General features: G+C 38.4%; 1 protein-coding gene across 2 annotated transcripts in view; it reads right to left on the reverse strand.

The window, feature by feature from the left end:
- LOC140887006 (RNA cytidine acetyltransferase 1-like) overlaps positions 1-24,768 on the reverse strand; it is a 32,866-nt gene extending 8,098 nt beyond the window's left edge. Inside the window, exons 1-16 of one of the 2 annotated variants that reach the window (XM_073293995.1) lie at positions 24,655-24,768; positions 24,354-24,483; positions 24,145-24,236; positions 23,698-23,869; positions 23,457-23,579; positions 23,127-23,300; positions 22,685-22,795; positions 22,467-22,600; positions 22,292-22,385; positions 14,605-14,703; positions 13,808-13,944; positions 13,558-13,655; positions 11,700-11,823; positions 11,530-11,617; positions 11,337-11,436; positions 11,224-11,276 (exon numbers count right to left, since the gene is read on the reverse strand). In XM_073293995.1, the coding sequence (XP_073150096.1) occupies positions 11,224-11,276; positions 11,337-11,436; positions 11,530-11,617; positions 11,700-11,823; positions 13,558-13,655; positions 13,808-13,944; positions 14,605-14,703; positions 22,292-22,385; positions 22,467-22,600; positions 22,685-22,795; positions 23,127-23,300; positions 23,457-23,579; positions 23,698-23,869; positions 24,145-24,236; positions 24,354-24,458 (1,704 nt within the window). In that variant the 5' untranslated portion in view covers positions 24,459-24,483; positions 24,655-24,768. Of the gene's footprint in view, positions 1-11,223; positions 11,277-11,336; positions 11,437-11,529; positions 11,618-11,699; positions 11,824-13,557; positions 13,656-13,807; positions 13,945-14,604; positions 14,704-22,291; positions 22,386-22,466; positions 22,601-22,684; positions 22,796-23,126; positions 23,301-23,456; positions 23,580-23,697; positions 23,870-24,144; positions 24,237-24,353 lie in introns of both variants that reach the window. The other variant, XM_073293994.1, reaches the window with a different exon arrangement.
- Positions 24,769-26,678: the final 1,910 nt, after the last annotated feature.

Genomic DNA, 26,678 nt, shown 5'->3' on the forward strand with positions numbered 1-26,678 from the left:
AGACACCAAGATATAATGGATGCACAACTCGGTAGTAATCCTTCCTTTATTTGGCGCTCTATGATGTGGAGTCGATCCCTACTTGAGAAAGGAATTAGATGGCGTGTTGGAAAAGGCGAGAGTATTAGAATCTACCAGGATCGTTGGGTTCCTAGATTGAGAGATCGAATTCCAGAACCAAGTGGTCAAAGATCGTCTTGCCACTGTTAATCAACTCATGTTAGATGGAAATTGGAATAGATCGCTGATAACATCTTTATTTGATACTAATACTGCTCAGGAAATTATCAATATCCCACTGATTTATTCTTCACAGGTGGATTTGCGGTATTGGAACTCGGATATCAAAGGTAAATTCTCGGTTCGTGAAGGTTACAAAGTTGAGATTGAAGCTTATGAACCCCCACGAAATTGCTCTGATTATTTCTTGAGAAAGTGGTGGAATTTCATTTGGAGTTTGTCTATACCTCCTAAAGCTAGAATTTTCTGGTGGAGAACAATGCAAAATATTATTCCAACTTCTAAGAATTTAATATCACATCATGTGCCTATGGTTGAATTTTGTCCTCTTTGTAAATCTGGGAATGATTCTACTGAACACGCGTTGCTATGGTGTTCAAAAATTAAGAGTTCTTGGAAAGAGACTCCATTCTGGCCCGTTTTGAAGATGATAAGGCATTTAGGGATTATAGACATTTTTATGTGCTTGAAAGAATCAGTGGACAGAGCAGATTTGGAGGTATTTATTATGAGAGCTTGGGCTATTTGGCTTGATAGAAACAGGATCGCTCATGACAAGGAGAGATCGAATGATATTGTTTCGGCTTATAAGGGAGGGATCTTACTTGAAGAACATCGTAAAGCATCTGCGGCAATGCTCAATTTCCGCAACGATAGTGTTCTGGGAAATAATTCTCGCTGGACTGCGCCACCTCCCCTATGGCTAAGACTCGATGTGGATGCGGTTTATAATATTGATTCAAATAACTTTGCAATTGGTGGGCTGTTTCGTGATACTGAGGGTAAGATTGTTGTTGCTTTTGGAAAGAAAATTAAAAAACCCCAATCAGTGGTGTATGCTGAATTGATTGCAATAAGGGTGGGGTTGCTTCTGGCTAAGGATCGAAGATTTGGGCTTCTTCAAGTTTATTCTGATTCTCTTCTGGCGGTGCGAGCAGTCACTTGTCCGGAGGATGATCGTAGCTATATTGGAGCTATCGCTACAAATATTTTTTCTTTGCTCGGGTGTTTTCAAGATGCGAGAGTTTTTCATGTTCGTCGATCATTGAACATGGTTGCTCATTCTATTGCGCATTTTTCTTTTCCTTCCCAAAATCTTACGATTTGGGAGTATGGAACTTTTCCGGTTTGGTTGGTAGATCTTGTAATTAAACAACTTCATCGTGATTAATAATATTACAAGTTTTTACCCGTCAAAAAAATAATAATAATAATAATAATAATAATAATAAGCATATAAATAACTATTATTTTGATGTATGCAGTTAAAATATGTTTTTTTTATTAAAAATAATTTCATTTCATTCTCAATCTCATTTCATTCCAAAATTGGGATATAACAACCAATCTCATTCTATTCCAAAATAATAAATAACCAATCATTGGAAGAAAATATAACAACCATTCCATTCCCAATCGCATTTCATTCCAAAATTAATTTCATTTCTATCTTATTTTTTTCAACGTACCAATCATGCCCTTAGAGTTCTATCAATTGGTCTGACATGCCAAGCCAGCCAAGGGACTTCCATGACTTCCACACGCACAGATGCTAAGTTCGAAACGTCAAAGAAGATGATACTTGCTCAGGAAGAAAAAGATCGGGTTACCCAAATACAATCATTGTATGGACAGATTAGTGCCTTGGCTGCTGCCAATTCAAGTATTGACTGATGCGGCGAAGAGCCCTAACAAAAAAGATGAGGGCGATGGGTTCCAAAGGTCATCTATGATGATCACTGATCAGTATCGAATTCCCAAGAGTCGCACTGGGTGGGATTTTGAGGCCGAGTGGGGAGGATACGAGAAAGGCTCTGATCGTAATTATGGATTTGGTGAAATGTGGCATGCCTTCAAGAGATTAGACTTACCTCCATTCAATGGTACTGATCCCATGGGCTGGATCGTAAAAACATAGCAATATTTCGACATCAACGCCACACCATACCAAAATGGGTTAATCGGGTCCCAATTGCTTACGTGTACGAAAGGACCTGCTCTAAATTGGTTCCGCTGGATTAAAACAAGTGACTCCAGACTCCTATATCTCTTGGGAGCAACTTACCCGAGAATTGTTCCGTCGTTTCTCGGGGAGGATGGCTAGGAATCTTATGAACAGATGGCTTCCCTGAAGAAAAAATCCTTGTCGTCCACGAATACATAGAAAGCTTTGAATCTTTGATCGCCCAGGAGCCGGAACTCTCCGAAGATCATTTATCGCCTACTTCTAAAGTGGGCTGTGGACCGACCTACGGTATAGTGTGTATACCCATGGACTGATGATTGTGATAAGGGCAATGGAGTTAGCTCAAACGGTGGAGATGGAATTACGTGGATGTGTAGCTGGGCAGAGGAAGAAAGGGTTTCTAGAAGGATGTAACAGCGTGCCTGCAAAATTTAGGTTCTATGGAGGAAGGCCTATTTCTAAAAATTATGCCCAATCCATCAACACCAATCCGGCCAAACCTCAACAAATGGGATTGGGTGGAGGAGGGAAGGGCACTCAATGCATAAGGCGTTCCCTTCCTCAACGCCATTGTCCGATGTTAATCGGTTAAATTTGATCGAACAAGGTGAACGAGATACACACACATCCAAAGAACGAAATTGAGAAGTTGGTTGGCGAATGATAAATGTTGGAATAATTCAATTCAGCACGAGTCCCTATTCAAGCCCAGTTATATAGGTTAAAAAGAATGACAAATTTGCTTTAAATCCCCAAACCAAAACTTAAATTTGCATTTAGTTCTTCTCATAAAAAATATGTGTTCGCACTCTCTAATTCACAAAAAAACGTTTTTGCACTCCATGGGCCCACATGCCTTTTCACGAGTGAAAATCGGTACAAAACATTGAATATATAGTACTTATATATGATATTGGTGCAAAAGATATATTTTTTCTGATAGGGATTGAATGTACAGTTATGTTTGGATTTTAGGATTTAAAGCAAATTTACCCGAAAAAGAAAGATGAAAATTGGCGTTTTTGGTGGACTATTGGGCCTTGAATGAGGTACAATTTTGGACAAATACCATTTTCGGATTACTGATGAACTATTGGATGAGTTCATAGTTGTTAAAGGCGAGCGCCTCTCGCCCCACCAGGCGACCCCTCTGCGCCTGGGAGCCTGGGAATAGCGAGCGCCTCTCGCCCCACCAGGCGACCCCTCTGCGCCTGGGATATTCCCAGGCGCAGCGTTTTAATAATCCTGGGCTCGCCTTTGAAGCCCACTAAGGCGCGCTCTCAGTTTTTGTTTTTGTTTTTTACATTTCTTTTCTATTTTTAATTTTAACATAATAAAAAGAAAGTCTATCAAACCCTAGAATAAAATAAATGGGCTAAGGAAAGTTATATATTGTCCCTTTTTTAATTTAAAGAACATTTAATCGAGTTTCCATTTCCCAAAATATTTGAAAATTACATTTATAGATAGATAGATAACAAATATAAACTAGGATCTAAATTGTCAAATCTTCCTTAAACTAGAATCTAAATTGATTGACTGCAAATTAGTAGAGAAATTCCCTACACTTATTATGGTAAAAAAGAAAAATAAAAGTAAACAAAAAGTCTACCAGTAATAGGATTTTTCTTAACTACACACAACATTCTAAAAATAAAATCTTCGCATTCTAGATTAGAAAACTAAAAATAATGCAGAAATATGCCAAGAATGAAATATTTTTTTACAACATTCTTAAAGAATATGCACTTTACCACAAAATAGTATTAGTAGATAAATATTTTTTATGATATGTTATATTTTTGTTTAGTTTAATTATTTCAATAATAGTGTTTTATCATATAATAGCATTAAATAAATATAGTTTTCTGAAAAATTAATGGTGCACCTTGCTTCGATAAGGCGCGCGCCTCGCCTTGCGCCTTAGTGCGCTTTGCGCCCTTAACAACTATGGATGAGTTGTATGGGGCCATCATGTTTTCTAAAATAGATTTGAGGCCCGGGTATCATCATATTCGTGTGAGGAAGGAAGACGTCCCAATACAGCCTTCCGGACTCAGTCCGGGCACTATGAGTTCTTTGTTATGCCTTTTGGGCTTCGAATGCACGGGAAAGATTTCAGGCTGCAGTGAATGAAAAACCTTTTCTGAGTCTAGTTTCCTTTGATGATATTCTAGTGTGCAGTAGAAACAAAGTGCGGTGAGTCTTTGAAGTGTTGCAAAGCACAAATGTGTTGCAAACGGAAAAAAAAATGTAAATTTGGACAGTGAGGGTCGAGTATTTGGGACATATAGTTTCAAACAAAGGTGTAGAGGTTGACCCGAACAAAGAGCTTTGTTCGAAACAATGGCCGAAGCCTAAGTCGGTGAAAGGGGTGAGGATTTTTGGGGTTGATAGGCTATTATTATAAGGGATCAAGATTACGAGACCTCTTACACATTTATTGAAGAAAAATGGGTTCAAGTGGGGGGAACCGGTAAAAGAGTCCTTTGAAAAATTGAAGGAGTTAATCACTACAGCTCATGTGCTAGGTGTACCAAATTTCAACAAAGAATTTGTCATTGAATGTGACGCTTCCGGTTGAGGATTAGAGGCTGTATTGATACAGGATGGCAGGCCGATGGCATTTTTCAGCAAGACGTTGGCCGAAAGAATACCCTTTGTCTTAGGCGGTGTTGTAGGCTGTCAAAGTTCGGGCGAAGCAGTCCACGCGGGTCTGAAGGCAGGCTAGGCGCGCAAGGTGGCAGACGAGGCGGGTGGGTGGCAATCAAAGTCAACCATTTTTTTCTTTTGAAGATTAGTCAACCAATTTTAAAAATCATAATTTATACCTGCGCTTTTCATTCAAATTTCAAAAGTCAAAAACATAAACAGAGCTAACCCACAAGTGCCTCTCTCTTCCTCCTTACGCTGCCGCACCACTGCCGCCAGCCATCGCCACCTTCAACCCACTAGGATAGCTTTTGTATACTATATTTGTAATAAAATCTTGTTCTAATATTTTATTTAACAGTTTTATTTATATATATTCATTTGCAATTTATATAAATTATATTTTAGTGTAATAAGTTTATTTATGCATAAACATCATTTAATTTATTCATATATCATATAATTATACGTAATTATATATAAAAACTAGTAAAAAAAATCAACCGACAAGACACCGCCTAGTTATGCGTATATTGTATGATTATGCATAATTATGCATAAAATCTAGTAAAAAAAATCAACCACCTAGGCGGCCGAGGCCGTATATGAGAAGGAATTGATGGTACTAGTCCTCGCTATACATCATTGGCGTCCTTATTTGTTAGGGCGATGGTTTAAGGGATGACAGATAAAAAATCCTCGCGCTACTTGACACAACAAAATATTACTACACAGTCAAATGATATATAGATTGGGCCACTTTATCTAAGAATAGGATGTCTCCTTCAGGCCCAAGACTACAAGCCCATTATGTATATAAAAATATTCCTTGTCGATGTAATTTGTTGGTCTGTCAGATTTGGTTACAACAGATTTCTACAGGTGTCAACGCATTATGAATTGTAATCAGCTATATATATACATGTTGTACAGTGAAGTGATCTTGGGAATAAAATTACAGTTCTATGTGCTCCATTATTTTTCTTTTTTTCTAACTTGGTATCCAGAGCCTACGACATAACAATGGCCGGCCTGTGCACCAAATTTGCGGGCTTTCCGGTCATGTCGCCGAGATCTGTTATTACCGGTTTGATCATGAATATGTTCCGAAGTTTACTGGTGTTTCTTGCCCACCATCACCAGGTTTTAATCGGAGCTCTCAATCTTATCCAGCGGCTGCTCTGACCACTACCAAATCTGAACCACTCACTGAGGAATGGTGGTATTTGGACTCCGGGGCATCACACCACATCACTAATGAACTTGGGAATCTCAATCTTTGCTCTGAATATTCTGGTGGTGGCAAGGTTTAGGGAATGGAACAAATTTGTCGATCACTCATATTGGTCAATCTAAGTTTTCTTCATCGCCTTCCTCACGCCCTTCTCTTTTAAAATCTGCTCTGTGTGAGTAAATGTAAACCCAAGATAATCGTGTTTTCTTCGAATTTCACCCTCATTTTTGTCTTGTTAAGGACCTAGCCAAAGTGGTTCTTCTCCGTGGGAATTTACACGAATGTCTTTAAAAGTTTAGCCTCGGGAAATACTCCCTCACCAGGTCAAGCACAAAGTCTACACTCCTCTCCATCAACACAATATCTCGGGTCAGAATATTTTACCTTCGATCTCAAATAAATTTTCATCTCAAGTTTTAGATCAGAAGCAACATTGTCAGTCTGTGAGTTTTAAATGTTTAAATTTAAATTATGTTTTAAAATGGGGCACATGATTTATGTTTTTGATGATTTATGATATGAGAATTTTAATTTTAAGTTATAAAAGTCTTAAAAGTTAAAACACTTAGTTATGCATTGCGGTTACTTGGGGAATTTATGAAAATTGCAGTATGCCTCCCAGACGACCCACCCGTCAGACTAAGGACGCCAGTCGAGAGGGAGGTGGAGCTCGTGGAAATCCTCCTCCACCACCAGCACTTACACCATACGAGAGGGCCACTGTTGAGATGCTGACAGGGATTACGAGGCTTTACGAGCGTCAGACCACGCAGCCTAGGAAGTCGCACGAGGAATATGTAGCTGAGAGGTTCTGTAAGCAGGGACCGAAGGAGTTCGGAGGGACTACTAATCCATTTGTGGCTGAGTGGATTCGCTCGCTAGAGACCATATTTGCTTATATGGGGATTACAGATGCGGATAAAGTGAGGTGTGCGATTTTTATGCTGAATGACGATGCCGCTCTTTGGTGGGAGGGCGCAGTGATTGACTTGGATTTGGCTGCATTGACTTGGGAAAACTTCAAGAAGACTTTCTTCGAGAAGTATTTCACTGAAGATGTGCGTAGTCAGCTGGTGCGTCTCCGACAGGGAGACAAGACTGTTGCAGAGTTTGTGAAGCGGTTTGAGCGTGGGTGTCACTTCGTGCCCATGATTGCTAACGACGAGAAGGAGAAGCTGAGACACGTCGTAGATGGCTTGAGGTCTGATATCAAGCATGACGTGTATATGGCGGATGTGACGACCTACAAGGCAACAGTTAATAGGGTTTTTCGGTCGGAGAAAAGAAGGAAATGCAGACGGACAATCACAGGAAGAGACAACTTCAACAGCAGTGACTGCGATCAGTCTTCGCAGCAGCTAGCGAAGAGACCATTTAATGGGCCGTCGAAGGGCCCAAATCCGACCATTTAATGGGCCGTCGAAGGGCCCAAATCCACCGAGGCAGCAACACCAGGGGGCTGTCACCCTTAACACCGAAGTACTACCTCTCTGCCAGAAGTGCCAGAGATCCCATCTTGGACCGTGTATGGCTGGGTCCGGCAAGTGTTTTCATTGCAAGGAGCCTGGACATATTATGCCGAACTGTCCCAAGAAAAGGAATGCCACGGGGCGTATCTATGTGATGCAAGCAGAGAAGGCGAATCCGAATATTTTGCGCATCACGGGTAATTTTAATTTACGTCTTTAAAAATTTTCGTAAGTAGAATGTTTGATTAGGATCTGCACGAGTAACTAGCTCTATCCGGAACTCGCTTCAAATTTCGAGGATGAAATTCCGTTTAAGGGGGAGAATTGTAACGCCCGAAAATTCGTTACGTAAACTCGCATGCATAACTAGGGAATTTAATGATTTAAAAATAAGTTAAAAAGGGGTTAAATTATTTTTATGTGCCATTATTGAATTATGTGATTTATTTGCATGTTTTAAATTTTATTATAGCATTTAAACCGTTATTATGAAATTTATGAATTTATTTGAGAAAAGTTATGTTGCGATCGCGTAGACGAGACCTTGGACGAACGAGATGGAGATTTTTCATCGGAAAATTAGACTAAGGTTTTTAAGAGCCGTAAATTATTATTTTAAGATTTTATTTTTAGAAAATAGAGTTTTTATGTATATATATATATATGTCCATTTTTTTATCAAAATAAGTCATTTTATGGGCTTTTAAGACACTTTCAAAAAGCCTTAATTTATTATTATGAAAATTTTAAGTTTTAAATCTGATATAATGGTGGGCTTTAATATTTTAAACCTGGATTAATTATTTAATTATGCCCAACCCATTATACCAACAAATATATGTCAAGTTTTTAGCCCCAAAACCCCTTCCTTTCATTCACGATTCCCCCTCCAGCCGCCTCCCATCTGATCAGCAGCCTCCATCAACACCTTCACACACACTTTCACGTTGAGATTGAGAGAAACTCGAAGGACTGAAGCCCTGTTCGTCCCGGACAACGCTCTACGCGACGGTATTGTAGTTTCGAGCGTAAATAACGCAAAGGCACGCCTCGAATCTATTATTGGCCACCATTTAGATCATATTACACTTTTTTTAAGATGAATGATCTGATAATGCATGTGTTTTCAGTTTTGAATGATATTATCCATGGTTCATGCAAGTTCTCACGGTTTTAAGCATATGGCTCGGTTTTTGACATGTTTTCTGGTCTTGGATTGTTCGGGACTGCTGCTCCACGTTTGGGGTCCTAGCTAGGGTCGGTTTGAAGGGTGGTTTGTCTCTGGAAGTGGCTGGTTAAGGGGCTGAACGTGAGGAGTAAGGGCTGGACGCGCAGGTTGAGCATTTTTAGTGTAGGGGTTCGTTCCAGGGCTATAGGTCGAGTTAGGGTCTGGTTTTTGGTTGCTTAGAACCCCAAGACCTTGGGGAAGGTCCTCACGGTGGTTCTCCGGCCGGTGGTGGCCGGATCTGGGCGGCCGAAAGTCCTGAAGTTGGGGGTCGCGTTCTGCGCGCGAGCAGAAGAGGGGCTGTGTTGTTTTGGTTCGTTCTCCTTCTATAGGGCACGGTTTGGGGTCAGGTTTGTTAGGTTAGGACCGCCTGGATGTTGGCTAAGTCTGGGCGGCGGTTTTACGGCCAAAGGTGGCCGGAGCAGGCGGCACGAACAGATTTGTTGCAACTGCTCAGGGCTGCGCGCGAGTTGGGCTTAGGGAAGGAAGCTTTGGTTCGGGCAGCAGTCAGGGGCTCGGGCAGGGGTCTTCCCGGGTCGGGTTGGAGTGTTTTAGGGTCAAGTCATGTGGGTACTGGTCCGGGTTATTTTATTTCGGGCTCGGCTATTTTAAAAATTGGTTTAGAGTCTAATTTATGAATTAATGAGCTTGGGTTGAGTTAATTAATTAAATGGGCTTAAATAATGTTTTAAGTGAGCCAATTAGTTTTTCATTGACCTGAGGTCCATGAGAATTATTGGGCCAAGTCACGTTGTGAAAGATTATTAACAGAGTATCACAACACGTAATTAGGGGGCAAGACATTTAGGAGCATATCGTTCTTTGAAGTGCCTTGCAGCTAGTGTTTAATGGAGAGGGGTGAAGTGTGATGTTATAAATTTGTGGCAGTTTGTGATGTTTGCCAACGGCAGAAGTACCAAGCCACATCACCTGTCGGGTTATTACAACCACTTCCAATTCTGGAAATGGTTTGGGAAGATGTTGCAATGGATTTCTTTACAAGCATTCCCAAGTCAAGGGGGTATGAAGTGATTTAGTAAGTCATGGATAGATTATCCAAATATGCACATTTCCTTTTGATCAAGAATCCATATTCTGCTCGAGTAGTTGCGAAAGTGTTTGCTCAAGCGGTGGTGAGACTTCATGGGTTGCCGAAATCGATTGTAAGTGATAGGGAACCCGCCTGTATAAGTCACTTTTGGTCTGAATACTTCTGTTTACAAGGAATAAAATAAAAATGAGTTCGACATATCACCCGGAGACCGATGGTCAATCCGAAGTGATGAATCATTGTATTGAGACGTACTTGAGATGTTTTGCAGCCGAACAACTGAGTTTGGGACCAAGTGGGTACATTGGTCCAAGTATTGGCATAACACAAATTTTTTTCAGCTACAAGTCTAACTCCATATGAGATAATGTATGGCCGGCCACCCCTGGCCTTAGTCCATTTTCTTCATGGAGAAACTAATGTTGAGGCGGTAGCAAGGGACTTGGAAGAGAGGGATGGACTTTTGAGACAGCTAAAGTTCAATCTTAGGAGAGCCCAACAAAGAATGGCAAAATATGCTAATGCGCACAGGCGAGATGTGTCCTATGGTGCATGGGATTGGGTGTTTGTTAAATTACGACCACATAGACAAGTGTCAATGGCGAGGACGGTAAATCAGAAACTGGAAGCAAAGTTTATGGGCCTTTTCAGGTGTTGCAAATAATTGGAGCAGGGGTGTATAAGCTTAAATTGCCGGGGAGGAGTCAGAGGACCAAGGTGCACCATGTTTTTCATGTGTCCCAATTAAAGCATGCTAAAGGTGACTATATAGTCGAACCACAGCTGCCGAGGGAAGTGGAGAACGGGCTTGCTGAGACTCGTACTCCCAGCAGGGTCTTGGCTGAAAGGATGCTACATAAAGATGATGAATTGATCCATTAGGTACTGATCCAGTGGAATAACAAACCTAAGGAGGAGGCAACGTGGGAAGAGGTGACAGATATCCTAGCAATTTCCGGACTTCATCCTTGAGGACAAGGCTGATAATGAGGGAGGGAGTACTGTTACGGGACAAACACTTATAGGCCCCAAGCACTGATGTGGGAGGACCAACAATACATGCCCAGCAAGAAGAGTTTACAAAGTATATCAAAAAAGGCCCACAGAACATGTGGGAAGAGGTGAGTACTTTGTTATGCGTGTGCAAAGGGAATAAAAGGGGACAGGAGAGATGTAGTGAGGCAGGATATGTTTTGTTACGTGAGTCTAGCACTGCTAGGGCAAGAGGGAATTTTCCCTTCTTGAGTGAAGTAGCTGGAGAGTTCTTCTATTGTGTTTTCTAGAACATTTCTTAATCAAACAAACTTCATTATAAATAAGAGCAACTAGTACTTAAAGGGCATGAAACACATTTTTTAAGGTGGTAGAATATGAAGAAGTTCAGACCTGGATTACACACAGAATATCAGGAAGATGGTTTTGGGACTCATCAACGGGACCTGCAAATACAGTCAGTAAATATACAGCTGGAAGCAAGTAGGTAACACAAAAAAATTTACCAAGTAGCACAAACAAGTGGTGGGCAGGAGCATCAGCCATCAATTGCAAATCATTGGGAGAATTCTTGTAGTGTGAAGCAACATACAGAGCCATCATTCGCTGCAAAAATTGTCATAAAATGAACTTAACCACCAGATCGATAAATACATAATAAAGGAACTCGTTAGCATCATCATGTTTAAATATAATTACCTGCAAAAATAATTCACTGTCCTTGTGATAGGAGAACAATGTATCCCGATTGACATAGTAGAGATCGCATTCGCCAGACGGGGCTAGCCTGATGAAGAAAGAAGAGACCTCAGTGGAGATATAATGCTTAGATTCTCTTCTCAATAAAATATCTAAAATAAAATTGCAACCTGTTAATATTAGGGATGGATTTTGTAGCATCAAGACATAGTAAACCATGAAGCCAGGATTCAATTGGATCACTGGAAGCATATCTGATAGATTCGCTCAATTCAATCTTTTTGAAAAGCCGACCTAATGATGAAGTTACTGTAATTTTAGCAAATTCACCAAGCAAAGCCTTACAACAAAAATTCATGAAATAAATACATCGCCGAGGCTTCTCCACATAGAAAGGATAAATTGTTGGAATGGATGCATAAAACTAAAATTGTTACAGCATTCTAGAATCTATCCAATGAAGAAAACCAATAAAGCTGAAAAGGGTGGTGAAGCTGTTTTGATTGTATCTTTCCGGAAGTCAATAAGGCAACATTTGTTAAAAAAGCAGAGAATAGTGTCGCAACTGCTTTCCAGAGTTATTTGGATTAAAAATAACCAAAGCAGGAGAGTAATTTACTTCAAAGACTAAACAGACAAAATTTCCTACACACACATATTTATAAAGACCAAAAGTCAAATCTCAGATGCAGACTTTAGTGCTCAGACAACTATCTCACATTCCTCAAGCTGAAAATCAGACCACTACAAAATGCAAGCATTCCCAGTCACAAGAAAGAAACCTTTATACGAATAAAAAAATTTTAAATGCCAACTATAAACTTAAAGTAACAATTAACAAAAGGCTGCATTGTAATATTGGCCTGCACCCCCACTTACTAGATACGAGACCAGCAGAAATAAGAAATAAGAACAGGGGAGAGAAAATCATAGAAAGAATAGTCGAGTAGGAAGATGTTTCTGAAAACATCATTGAGGTATTGCCTTGCGTATTGATATTTACATTATTATTTCATACTCGGAGAAAACTGATAACAGGGCATGAATCCTCATGCTCAGCTTTACTATATATCCCATATTTCTATATCATACCAACTCACATATGCCCTATGACACTATAAGTACCCATTCACATATAAGCCTCTACATTGACCTTATTTATCTAGAAGTGACATAAGTTCTTTCACGTGCACAGACCGATTTGACTTTAGTATGGGACTTAAGCACTAGCTTCTGGGATTAAAGTATGGAATGTCCTTTCACGTGCTAGCACCATATTTGACTTAAAGCTGGTAATTCAATCATTATAATGCAAAACATTTTCATATGCACATATCTATGAGCATATTTGACTTAAAGCTGGTAATTCAACCGTTATAATGCAAAACATTTTCATATGCACATATCTATGAGCATATATCACATGCAAGATGCAGCCGTGCAGTTTTTCTTATTATACATCCAATGTTGAGTAGAATTGAGGGGGTTTATATACACCATAAAGGAATGTAATTACTTTTGTTCAGACGGCAATTGACAAAAAAAATTTGAAATAAACAAAGTGCTATGTTATGAGAGAAAGAATTTGATAAATGTGGGGCTTCGGTTCCAAATATTTCCCAATCACACAAAGGGCATATGCCCAAGGATTACTTTTCTTTTACAGACAACTTGCCATTATGCATTTGTATCGTGAGTAAAGTTGGGTTAAAGTGAGGTAATCCAATCGAATTGATGCATGTAAGAGTTAGCCAAAATGTAAACTATAGGGGTTTAGTTATGTTTACAAAGCAAGAACTTAGGTCAATGGATAAAAATATGCCAGGCGGCAAAATTGGTTCATATTACCTCATTGCTTCATACTTCTTTCTAACTACAACTCATAAATGTGTACGTACATGCATGATTACCATCACTACTCAGTATTAAAAAGAAAGAACATCATATGACATAAAATACATAACTATTGACTTGTAAACTCCAAATGCAAGTATCTCTTTTATGCTAAGAAAGATGAACTTAAAACACCTGAGACAACAGACTCTGTGTTCTTATTTGATATCTGACTTCGTTCCTCCAGTTGCTGCAGAAGTTTTAGCGATAACGACCGTCCTGTACCTTCATAGCTTAATAAGGAAATTGGAAGAAAACATCAAGAAGTCTCAGCATTTAGTTATGAAATAATGATTCCTTCAAGAAATCTACAATTTCAACCACTGAGGGCACGGGCACTCGTTTTATAGAGTATTAACAGAATCCGAAAAAGAGCATCTTTTACCCATTGACAGTGGATGAGAGGAATACGAGATATGGACCAAGCAAGGACTTCACAACTGGTAATGGGATAGCTGCTGCTTCATCAACCACCAACAATTCAACTTGGGAGAGCTTCTCATGTTCATGTGGTTGAATATACTGCACAAACATTGGGATTCAACTTATTTTTCCAATTTTCTTCACTCAAAAGTAGATAATGGCATTCTTGACCTATCATTTCAATTATTTGCTATAAAGAATAGCCTCAAAGAATGTCTAACCAATTATTTAATCCACTTTAAAGCATCCTGCATGTTCTTTTTTAAGTAGGCAACAAAAGAACAAAAAGTTTTTTCTTGCCACATGAAGAACTTTAATCAATCAATGATGGAGAGATCTCGCTCTTACACCAAGCATTTTTTAATAAATGAAGAGTTGGTCAATGATAGAAAAAAATGTTATACCGCTACTCTCATTTTCCTCTTCCATAATGCCCAAAGGAACAAAAAACTCCACACACACACTTTTTTCAGCTAAGAGGCCCTTAACATTCTACCACTTCAATCTTCCCCATGAAAAAACTAAATGTCAAAGAAATGAAATGGGAGCTAGTACTGACCATGAATGACCGCATGTTTTCCTACTCACATACAATAGAAATGAAGTCCTAAGAATCACATTACACCGCCCAGAAAAAAATATGCATAGCAAAATAACTGGAGCAAAATAAAGTTTGTGACACAAGTCCTTGCAGTATAGTTAATACTCAAAATCGTTGTCCGTAAAGAAAAGTAGAAAACCACTACAAAATCTACTAACCTGTATTGTCTGTCTGTGTTGTTTGTAGATATTGATTCGCACAGTGGCTTTCTTAAAATCAGGATTTGCACTTTTCACCACGTCATAATCTAAGCGCTCCTACAAGTGGAGAACATTATGTTTCAGCTAAAAATATTGGTCTGCAACTTACTATAATAAGAGAGAAATATTTTTACAACGCTCAATACTGAAAAACACTACTACTCGCGCAAAATCTCTAAATTAATTTGACAAATCTATAACACAAAAAGTCCTTGCTGTCAATAATTTTGGCAAGATCTTTTAATATTAAGAGTTGTTTTATTAGAATAGGTTTGGTATGATAGAAATAGAATATATTTTACAGATTTAATGGGATATGGTTTTATATCTATTTAAATTGTATCAAACGGTGAACCTCAATTTACAAAAAAATAGAGGAATAGTTCTTCCTTCTTTGTTCCCTTATTTTTCTGCATGGTATCAGAGACCAAGGATCGTTCTTGAATTTCAAGGCAGCTGGGGTCGGTGCTGATGCTGGCACAACCTCCGCTTCCAGCGGGTCCAGCAGCATCGGAAGTGCAACCTCTTCGGGAAGCGGATCAAAACAAACCTCTAGCCTTGCGCTCCCTAATACATCACTTCAAATTACAATCCATAAATTCAATGGAAAAAACTACCTCGAGTGGGTGCAAATCTGTGCGCCTTTTGTGATCGATGACAAGGGCAAATTAGGATACTTGAACAGTGGGGTGAAGCCCCCAGCAACTACTGATTCAAAGTTCTTGCAGTGGAGATCCGAGAATTCTATGGTCATGGCATGGCTCATCAATTCCATGGACCCAACAACTGGTAAACCTTCATGTTTCTTCTCACTGCCCGTGATGTTTGGAAGGCAATTCAGGAAACATACTCTAATTCGGAGAATTATTCGCAACTGTATGAGTAAAACCTCGAATGTGGCGAATACAACAAGGCAGTAGGTACGTTACCACCTGTTACAATGAATTGATGGTTATGTGGCAAGAGTTGGATATACTCGACACCGTGGAGTGGGAAAGCAATAAGGAAAGTTCAAGCTGCAAGAAAAACATTGAACGCAGCAGGGTTTTTGTGTTTCTAGCCAGGTTACGGTTAACCAAGGAACTCGATGAGGTTCGAGGTTGGATATTTGGGCGCACACCTTTGCCCAGTCTTCGAGAAGTCTCTTCTGAAATGCGACATGAAGAAACTCGTCGCCATGTGATGTTAAGGCGTGATGAATCAGGGCTAGATACTAAAGGATCGGTGCTTGTTAGCAGGGAAAATAAAGTATAAAAAGCCCTGGCACACCATTGAAAAATGCTGGCTGATTCATGGAAAGCCAGCACAACTCAAGAAGAAGCCAAGCAACAACAGACATGGCAATAGTGGACGCGTCTTTCAAGCAAGTGCAAATGGATCTGGAGTCTGGACAGCAATCATCATCCTCAAAATCCATTCCTTTCACAAAGGAACAGCTAGAGCACTTGTACAAACTGTTTGAATCTCGCTTGGGAAAATCGAATCATTCTTGCTCTTTGGCTCAGACAGGTATACATCTTCCTTTGCCAATGTTGCAAGTTCAATATCTAAGAGCTCCCTGGATCTTAGATCCAGGTGCAACAGACCATATGACAGGATCATTACAATTTTTTCTTCCTATGCACCTTGCGCAGGGAACAACAAGGTTAAAATTGCTTGTGGTTCTTTTGTCCTTGTTGCTGGAAAAAAAAAAAGGGGAAATTGCATATATCACCTTGTGAAATTCCAGGTCTGCTGATAACCACCCCCTATGAAAATTTTTTAAGCTAATAACCCCCTGTGATTTTAGATTTGCGGCATGCACACCCTTTTCAACTAAAAAATGACGAAAATACCTCTACATAAAATAAATGATAAATTAAAGAGTTCATTAAAGTCAAGGGTATTTTCATCATTTTTTAATCAGAAGGGGTGTGTATGCTATAAATCTAGAATCACAGGGGGTTATTAGCTTAAAAAAATTTCATAGGGGGTTATCAGCAAACCCGAGATTTCAAAAGGGTGATATATGCAATTTCCCCAAAAAAAAATCTGTTTCCATTCTTCCTTTTCTTGCACTTCATAATGTCCTACAAGTTACATGCTCCCTGCTTATCCCATAATCTCCTGTCTACACCTAATTCTGACATGTTTGGTAAAATAAGATCTTTTTATTGTCAAAATCAAAATTACAAAAATATGTATGATGTTATGAAGGTAATGGAAATATACAAAAATAGTTTTGTAATAACATATTAAAACATAAAACTATTTTATATTTTAATTTAGAAAATTTGATATTATTTGGAAAAGTTTTTAAAAATAATATTTAATATTTAATGAGTGGAGGGCGTGATGGAGATTTATGAAAATATATGAGGATATTTCGTTGAAATAAAATATTAAAATAAGATTTTTTTTAAAAATAGTAAGGTCACCCTTGTTCATTTTAAAAACAACTTATAAACTGTCAAACAGCTTATTTTGACAGCTCATAAGTTGTCTGGAAAAAAAATTATCAAACAAATTAACACCCTCTTGGTCAGTTGATACTTTTCTAGATTATATGTGTGGACCCCTCGTCCGTTTTTTGTAATTATAATCTCACAACTTATAAAATATTATCGTTTCTGATCAGAAAAAAATTCAGATTAGGATAAAAAAACTCTCGGAGTGACAATGGAAAGGAAAAAAAATTATTTTTACCAGAAACTGTAGCATTGATGATAAAAGAGAGAGAATTGCAAAAGTGAACCATAGGTCAACACACTCTCAAAAACTAACTCCTCAAAATAATGCTTCAATCCCTATAAACGTCTGACACCGGGAAGATTTCCGCAGACGACTGAAGCCGCCAAGGTATAATCTTATCGCAATAGTCTACATCTTCTAGAACCTCAAAAATCCTTTTGTTTCTATCCAACCAAACAGACCAACGAATGCAATGAGCTACAGTATGCCGGAAAATCCTCCATTTCCTTCCCAAAACTCGTCCTAGATCCGACTCAAACAAAGATTTAAAGTCCGCAAACGACTAAAGCCACAAAGGTACCCTAAACTTAATCTTATCTCAGTAGTCTACAATCGTGTCTTCTATATCTTCAAAAATCCTTCTGTTTATCTCCAACCAAACAGACCAACAAATGCATTGAACTATAGTATTCCAGAAAATCCTCTTTTTCTTTCCCAAAACTCGTCCCAAATCCAACTCAAGTAAATCCCAAATAGATTTTGGCACAACACGGACCAGATTCAAATTTACCAAGGCGTTACTCCAAAGCGACTGGACAAAAGGACAATGTAAAAGCAAATGATCCCGAGTCTCCAAATCTTGCTTGCATAGAACACACCAACTAGGACCGAGATAACACGAGGGGTTCCTTCATCACCTCCGAAGTCGGGAGTTTACTAAGAGTAGCAGTTCGCGAGAACACTTTAACCTTAGAAAGAATCGGCATCTTCCAAATGACATGAAAAAGGAGAAAAAGACATGAAGATGATTGGAAAAAAGAATCAAAAAATTATTTATTTGAAAACGAACCCGAAGAATCCAACACCCAAAATTCATAATCCGCAACCCCTGAACTAGAGAAACTCTCACCAAGAAACCTAACAACACGGTCAACTCGTTAATTTCCTCATCCCTGAGAACCCTACGAAAATGCCAATCCCAAGATGAAACGAAGAAGGAAATTGGTTGATTACGAGCCACCGAAATCAAATAAAAAGAAGGAAATGATCCTGAAAAGAAGAATCCCCCACCATCGATCCTCAAAGAAGCTGATCCTATCACTCTCTGGCCACATCCCTCATTGAATAAAGAAAAACCGGATATATCTTAGAGATTAATTTCCAAGGACTCTTGAACGTGACATTTTTATCTAGACCCACATCCCACCCATTGACGTGCAAGCCGTATTTGCTTACAATAATCTTGCACCGTAAGTTCATAACGAATCCCTCTCCTTAAAAACCTCCACCACCACTTTCCTAATAAAGCTTCATTCCTCATGCAATTACTACCAATGCCCAAACCCCCACGTTCTCTAGGTCTATAAACTTGATCCCAAGCCACCTGGTGACAATGATGCTCCTAGTCACCTCCATCCCACAAAAATACCTTATACTTTTTTCCATGGAGTCCGTTGTACCAGAAGGTATCCTGAACAAAGAGAAGAAGTACAAAGGCATGCATTCGACATCCATTGTTTTAGCGGTTGAGTAGATGCCACCCGCAGGGTAGTGCCCTGCGGGTGACATGGCGGCCCATGATTGGTTAAAATTAGTGGGCCCCACGTGAGACCCACTAATTTTGATCAATCATGGGGTTACACATCACCCGCAGGGTAGTGCCCTGCCCTGCGGGCGGCATGTACTAAACCTGTTTTAGCCCTATCCAACATTTTGCCCAACACATCCACTACAAGATTAAATAAAAAAGAGATAAAGGGTCACTTTGCCTAAGAAATTATCTAGGGGAATTTTGAATTAACCAACGGATTGTGTATCAAAGTACTTGTCCACGTACACCTAAAAAAATAGGGTAGCTGAAAAGAAGAATAAGCATCTCCTCGAAGTTGCTCGGTCTATTAGTTTTCACACTAAAGTTCCCGGTTATCTATGGGGAGAGGGTATTTCTACAGCTACTTATATGATTAATAGGTTACCTTCAAGTATTTTGAACTTTCAAACCCTTCTGCACATTTTTCAAAAATGCTTCCCTGGCACGCCTCTGATTAGTGAAATCACCCTGAAAATTTTTGGGAGCTTTGGTTGCGTTCACAATCATGATCCGAAAAATTCGAAACTTGACCAGGAAACTTTAAGGTGCATCTTTGTTGGTTATCCTGCAAACCAACGGGGATATAAATGATTTGCTCCCACTTCCAAAAACTGTATTGTGTTTATGCATATCACATTTTTTGAAGATCAGTCTTGCTACACCTCTCATCTTCAGGGAGAGTAGTAATAGTGTGAATGAATGCTTAACCGATTCTGATTTCAAAGTTAAATTTGGAAATAAAGAAATCTTTTGCTAGCATGTGTTTGAGCAAAATATTGACCCCACTAACACGACAAAGGTAGGAAAAAAAGGATTATCTGTGCACAATGAGAAAAGCTGGAAAGAAAGAGGGAAAGGTGGAAAGAAAAATGGAGAGACTGTCCCACTATAACTTGGCCATGAATCAACTCTAAGACCCAATCATGAAGCTCGCAATAACATGACAATCTCTTCAAACGACATTGCTCTTTCTATTGCTCAAAGAAAAGGTGTTCGGCCATGCACAATACACCCAATCTCAAATTTTGAATCTTATAATAATTGTCATCCTCCTATTCTACATTTATCTCGCAGAGCATCCATAACAATTTACAAGGGACGGACTCTAAATATACCTGAGTGAAGCGAAGAAATTCACGTGGAAAAGAGAGAGAAAGCCGATCTACCTAGTAGCAAGTCTGTTATGGATTGTAATTGGGTCTTACGACAAAGTACAACTCCGATAGGTCCTTAGAACGATACAAAGCTTGCTTGGTAGGATTCACCCAAACATATATAGAGTTGACTTACAGCGAAACATTTTCTCTGGTGGTTAAACACAACACAATTCGAGTAATTCAAAAGAGGAAGTATATTTGGAACCTCCACTGAGCTTTATTGATGAATTTGGATACAAGGTATACAGTTTGAAAAAATCACTGTACGAGCTAAACAAACACCCAGAGCATGGTTCGAGAGATTCACGAGATTTGTTAAAGGCTAGAGCATAGTCAAGGACAATCTGATCTTACTCTTTTCACCAGAATGTCTAACGCAAGTAATATTTCTATATTAATTGCTTATGTTGATGATATAATTGTGATAGAAGATGATATAGAAGAACTGAACAGACTGAAGAAAAGCTTGGCGACTAAATTTGAGATGAAAGATCTAAAACAATTGAAATACTTTCTTGGAATGAAAGTGGTAAGGTCCAAGAAAGGAATCATAGTGTCTCAAAAGAAATAAGACCTGGATCTCCAAACAAAAAAGGGAAGAATTGGTTGCAAACTGTCAATACTCCTATAGAGGCAATTGCTAAGCCAGGAGGCAATAGGATGACGTTTCAGTGGATGCTAGTTGGAAAATTGATATACCTATCTCACACACAACCTGATGTCGCCTTCGCAATAATCTTAATTAGTCAATTAGTCAATTAGTCAATTTTTGCACTAACCTTTGCAGAACACCTTGAAGGTTGTTTATTAAATCTTGAGATACCTCAAAAGAACTCCGGGAAAGGACTTCTCTTTCAAAAAAGCGAGAAGAAACAGATAAAAGTTAATATTAATGCAAACTAGACTGGATCAACCACTGATAGGAGATCTACTTTTGGTTACTACACTTCCGCATGGGCAACTTGGAGAAGCAATGTTGTAAATGGGAGGCGGTGGCGGGGCGGTCAGTGACCGCCTACCGCCTCGGCCGTTGAATTTTTTTAACAATTTTTAATAAGCAATTATGTATGATCATGCAATGTAATTACAAATAGTCAACATTTTGTGTAATATATGTAATTAAATAATATTTATGTCTAAAGAAACTTCATACAATATATACAATCTAGACAAAGTGTAAATAAATATATAAATATAAGCTAACAAGATAATTAAGGTGGTGGCAAATAGCGGCAGCGGCGGAGGGCAGATGGAGGCGGTTTGAGGCAGGTGGTGGTTGATGGTGGAGGACATTTGAAACCAAAAGTAAATACAAAAGAGAGTGACAGGTGTTTTTATTATATCTAAGGTTTTTAAAATTGATGGACTCTGACTGGTTTTTAAAATTAATTGACATTGATAGTTGATTAGAATTTTATAATCATTGACCGCCTCCGCCGTCAGATGGCCTCGGACCGCCTACAGAAACTGCCTTAGACTAGGCGGGGCGGTCGAGGCTAAGGCGGTGTCTATAGGCGTCGACTGCCATTTAGAACACTGTGGAGAAGTAAAAAACAAAGTGTTGTCACTAAAAGCAAGGCAGAGGCTGACTTTAGGTCTACGGCCAGAGGAGTGTGTGAAGTGTTGTGGCCGAAGTTATATTGTGATAAATGATAACAAGACATCAATTAGTATTGTTCACAATCTGTTCTACATGACAGAACCGAGCACATTGAAATCGACAAGCATTTCGTAAAAGCTTGAAGAATGTAAAATTTGCACTCCGTTTGTTCCTAGTGCACTGCAAGTTGCAAATGTCTTAACTAGAGGCCTATCAAGGCAAGCCTTTAATGAACAAGTGAGCAAGTTGGACATGATGAAATTTTATATTTTATAGATTTAGTGGGATATGATTTTATGGTTTCTTTACCTATTTAAAATGTATCAAACGGTGAAATTCAATATACAAAACATAGAAGAATTGTTCTTCCTTCTTTATTCTCTATTGTTCCCTTATTTTTCTGCACTTACCACAAATTATTTATATTAATGCACGCCATAAAATCACTAGCTTTGACACAAAATTAAGGCATAAATCCGAAAAGGTGATGGGTAAATTTTCAGTACGTAAAAAATAACCTGGAAATAGTTGAGCCTAACAAGGAAATTGTGTCGCACGACCGTTTTATCACAAAAAAAAAAAAAATTGTTTTCACTCGCCTCGTACAAGAAGAGGTACACACCATACCTTGTAATCGAGTAAATCAAATCCCTTGCAAATAAACTCAAACAATGTTTTCAGGTTCTCTGGGCTTGGTGCAGTTACATAAATGTTTGAATACCTATGATTGAAATAATTAAATTAGCAAGCAGAGAAGCAAACAAAATAGAGGGAAAAGGTTACAGACAATGTACTGAATTACCCAGTAGCAACTGCTCCAGCAATTGCCAGACCAAGGGCAGCGGACTTCCCACGGCCACGAGCAGCAAGCAAAGCTACTGTTCTTCGAAGGCTCTTGTCCAAAATTGCATCAAGGAACGTAATTACAGCTCTTCCCTACACAAAAAAGCAGAGTTCATAACAATCAGAACACCAAAAAACAATAGTTCTAGTTCATTCTACCAAGCAAGCAACCTCTACCTGATCCAATGTGCAGCATTTTCTAATCAGAGGACCCACAGGGAAATCATCATTGAGCTCTTCCTTCAAATTCTTCAATTCTCTTTCAGCTTCTGAAAGCCCCTCGGAATCCTTGCAAAGTCAACAGAAAATAGCCAATTATAAAGCCTTCAGCCTTCTTCAGACATATCTTTCCATTGAGGTTTACCAACAATAAAAAAAATAAAATCCACTCAGCAGAAGCCCTATAGTAGAATTTGCACAAGTGTGGCACGTACATCCAGTGTATACATTATTTACAAACAGTGGTTCTCCCTCCAGTATTCTATACACTAAAAAATAATGTATTTTGAAGTTGGGAAATCTGAGAGATGCTGGTTAGCTCCATTGTAAGCGATAAATATGGTGTAATATTGATCCATCAGGTAGAACTCGAAACTACCCTAGAAATAAAGAATTTCACCTCTCGAACTGTAACTGGGGCAATTGTTTTCATATGCGTAGAAATTGGTAAAATGTTGAGTTCATCATCCATGACAACACAAGCTTTGCACGAAGCAACTGAAAGCAAGAATCGTTCATTAAAGCGCCCAGCAGCCTGATTATGAGATTCTGTACGAAATCTCTCGTGAACATCCTGAGACAGTAAAGCCCAATGAGCACAAAAGACAAGATTAAATGGGAAAAAAATCATCTTATCTTATCTTCAAAGAAAAATTTGTATCATCAGAATTCAGAATTATCCTCTATTGAAATTATCATATGATTTAATTGGGAAGTGAGTTGATATTACCATGACCATAGTGAACAAACTAGTGAGCGAGGAAAGAGAGCGCAGCAACAATACTATCAATCCACCACCTTCAACAGTTTCAATAGTCCTTGCTAGAAGGTTTGGTGTCAAAGCTTCAAAATCCTTAAGGAAAATAAAGATTGAGAAGTAAATATTTTACGATGGAGAATCAATGCTCATAGCGATTGTCGTAAAACTGGCAAGTATTAGGATTTAGGTAATCAAAACATTCATGTTTTACCTGTAATATACACATGCCAAAAGTGTTCCCCAGAATTCTCTCAGAATCTCTGTACAAGCAAAAGGTTATTTCTCCAGTTTCAAGAAAAAGCACGAAAGGATCGACTTTCTCAGGATCCAGCTGCCCCCGTTGCACTAACTTCTTTGTTTGCTTGGCTCGCTTTTTTTTGTGGCTACAGTGCCAAATATCATATAGTAATGAATCAAATTTCTCTTCTCAGTAAAACGAGATACTATCAAAGATTCAGAGTAACTGTGTGATACATCTAAAGTTGGCATCATCAACAATGTAAACTTCCTCCCTAAGTGATGTTTGGATAAAATCATAACTGATTGAAATCCAAAGTTCAATCCTATATCATAAAGACATAAGTTGAATTTGAAATGCATAATTCCAATTTGCATATTAATACTTGGGGGGGGAAAAAAAAAAAGGAAATTAGAGAACCTGCTAAGCTCGAGCTTGTCCTTGTAGCACCACAGAACAGTCGGTCTCGACTTAACCACTGATTTGCTCAGCATCTGATGCAAATGCAATATCTGTTTCAAGAAAAAAAATTTGATGATAAATTTCAGATCGCCTTCACCAACAATATCAAATTATTACTAAGCAATGCATGAATATGTATACATAAGCATATATGTACGTTTTTATACCTGGTCAAGAGACTTGTCACCAATTATGACGAGCATGGAGCGATGGCGGGACTTGACTCCATTTTCTATCAAAGTTCTGATTCGTTCGTCAACTTTTTTCCGCATATTTCCTTTATTTCTGCTTCTTTCTCTTATTTGAAACCACAGGCAATAATCAACAGGGAAAAAAAGAGAGAATAACATTCAAATTTGAACGGATACTTCGTAAAGTGCTTGAGGAAAGTGCCTTCCTTGGAGCAAGTCGGCCCGAAAACGGGGGAAAGTGTGAAACATCATATTTGAGTTGATAGATTTCAGTTACCTCAACACGGTTAGCGAACCACCACGGCGGCGGCGTCTACGGACGCAGTAAGGAATTGAGCGGCGGGCTTGCCTTCTGAACAGAGTGCTCACTTCTCCGTTATCTGCCTTGGGGGTCAATATGAATGGGCCTATTATAATGCAGTCCGACTTACTAAATATCGTGGGTTTGCATGAAGAGTAGCTCAACTAGGCCCAAAATTTGGGCCCGTGAATGCGATCGAGCCTATTTTCTTTCTTGCCAACTTTACACTTTAAAGCTGCGTTTACTTGCTATGATAAGTATAGTATTATATTAATAATCCTATGCAATAACATTTTTACTTGATTTTTGAGGGTCCGTATTAACTCATAAAACTCATCCATACTTACCTAATTTAAGCTCTAAACCTTGATGATTTATCACAAATAAATGGTGTGATAAATAATCTTTTTAACTAATTATGTTTCCAATTGAAAAAAATTACACTAATATTCTTAATTTACTTCCTAAAAAAATAATATATGAAAATCCCATTTAAAAATATTATATAACATGAATATAAATTTCAAATACTTTAATATATATTAATACATTTCATTTGATTTTAATATACGAAAGATTCATTTAAAAATTATAAAACATGAATAAAAATACTAATAATATAATATATGATTAATACATTTCATTATATTTTATCCTTATTCATGGGAAAAAAATTATAACTCAATTTATTAATTTTTGTTTTAAAAAATAAATAATTTTTATACTCAATAATTTTGGTCAATTAAATAATTTGCATGTGGATTAATAATAATTTACATTCTTCAATAAAAATCACAATCTTAATTTTATAAATAAAAACTAAAAATAAGCTTATATATTATAAAAAGGGGCAAAATTGTAACTCGTCACTTAATCATAACATCAATCACAAAATTGATCCATCAAAGTAAACATATGATTGTTTATGCATTATTATTCAACATCCTAAGTAAACACAACCTAAATCTTTTTTTACTCCGTGTTAGTTTAGCCTCTTTTTTAAAAAAAAATCAGTTAGTTTAGCTTTTATTTGCATTTTGTATTGATTTGGTAACAAAAAATTATTTTTTAAAAAAAACCTCTCAGATTGCACGACTTGTGTGTTTGCTTGCATGAGATGTGTGGTTTGGCTTTTATTCAGAAATCAAATATAAGTTTTTAGTCGGGCCTCAACATACATGGATGCAAAATTTTCATAGACATGTTACGGACGGACAGTCGTGTCATGCAATCTTCCCACCTCTTCGATTACTCAGCCACATGACCATCGTTTAAATCGTTGACTCTTTGTTCTCACATACATCATCCAAATCTAGTGAGTCTAAAAACTCAACAAGCATATTTTAATACTAACAAATACATTGTAGTAACTCAGTCCCCATTTTACAAGATTAAATGGTTAAATTTAATTTAGTGATTTTAATTTTTTTAATTGGACAAAGAAATCGACTTTAGGACGCCAGAAATGGTCAAAAGGTCAAAGTGTACTTGGACAAGTTTGGAAGGTCCGAACATGATCAGAATATCCGAAGTGATCGGATCAAACGATGGTGTTTGGAAGCTAGATCGGAACGTCCGAAGGTGAGATCGGAACTTCCGATCGAGTTAGGCCATGCGCACTTGTGATATGTCATTGAAGTTTGAACACGTAGCTACATGCATGAGATCTGAACTTCCGAAGTAGAGATCGGAGCTTCCGATAGTGACAGTTCGGAACGTGGCATGCATGCGGAGATCGGAACGTCCGATCGGGAGTTCGGAATGTTCGATCTACGTCTATATATATAGGGGGTCCGAAATTCAGATTTGTGCACCAATTTTACCTCTTACCTCTCGTTTCTCTAGTGGTTTTTAAGGGTTTTAGTCTTCTTTGACAAGGGGTGAGCCTTGGTGAGGCGTTTGGAAAATCGTAGCGGAGTTGTGTCCAAGTTTGGGGTCATCGACAACAACGAACTGACGACGGACGAAGGTATATTCGAATTTCTATAAATAGTTTGGGA

This window comes from Henckelia pumila, chromosome 3, assembly GCF_033568475.1.
Source record: "Henckelia pumila isolate YLH828 chromosome 3, ASM3356847v2, whole genome shotgun sequence".
Taxonomy (NCBI): Eukaryota; Viridiplantae; Streptophyta; class Magnoliopsida; order Lamiales; family Gesneriaceae; genus Henckelia; species Henckelia pumila.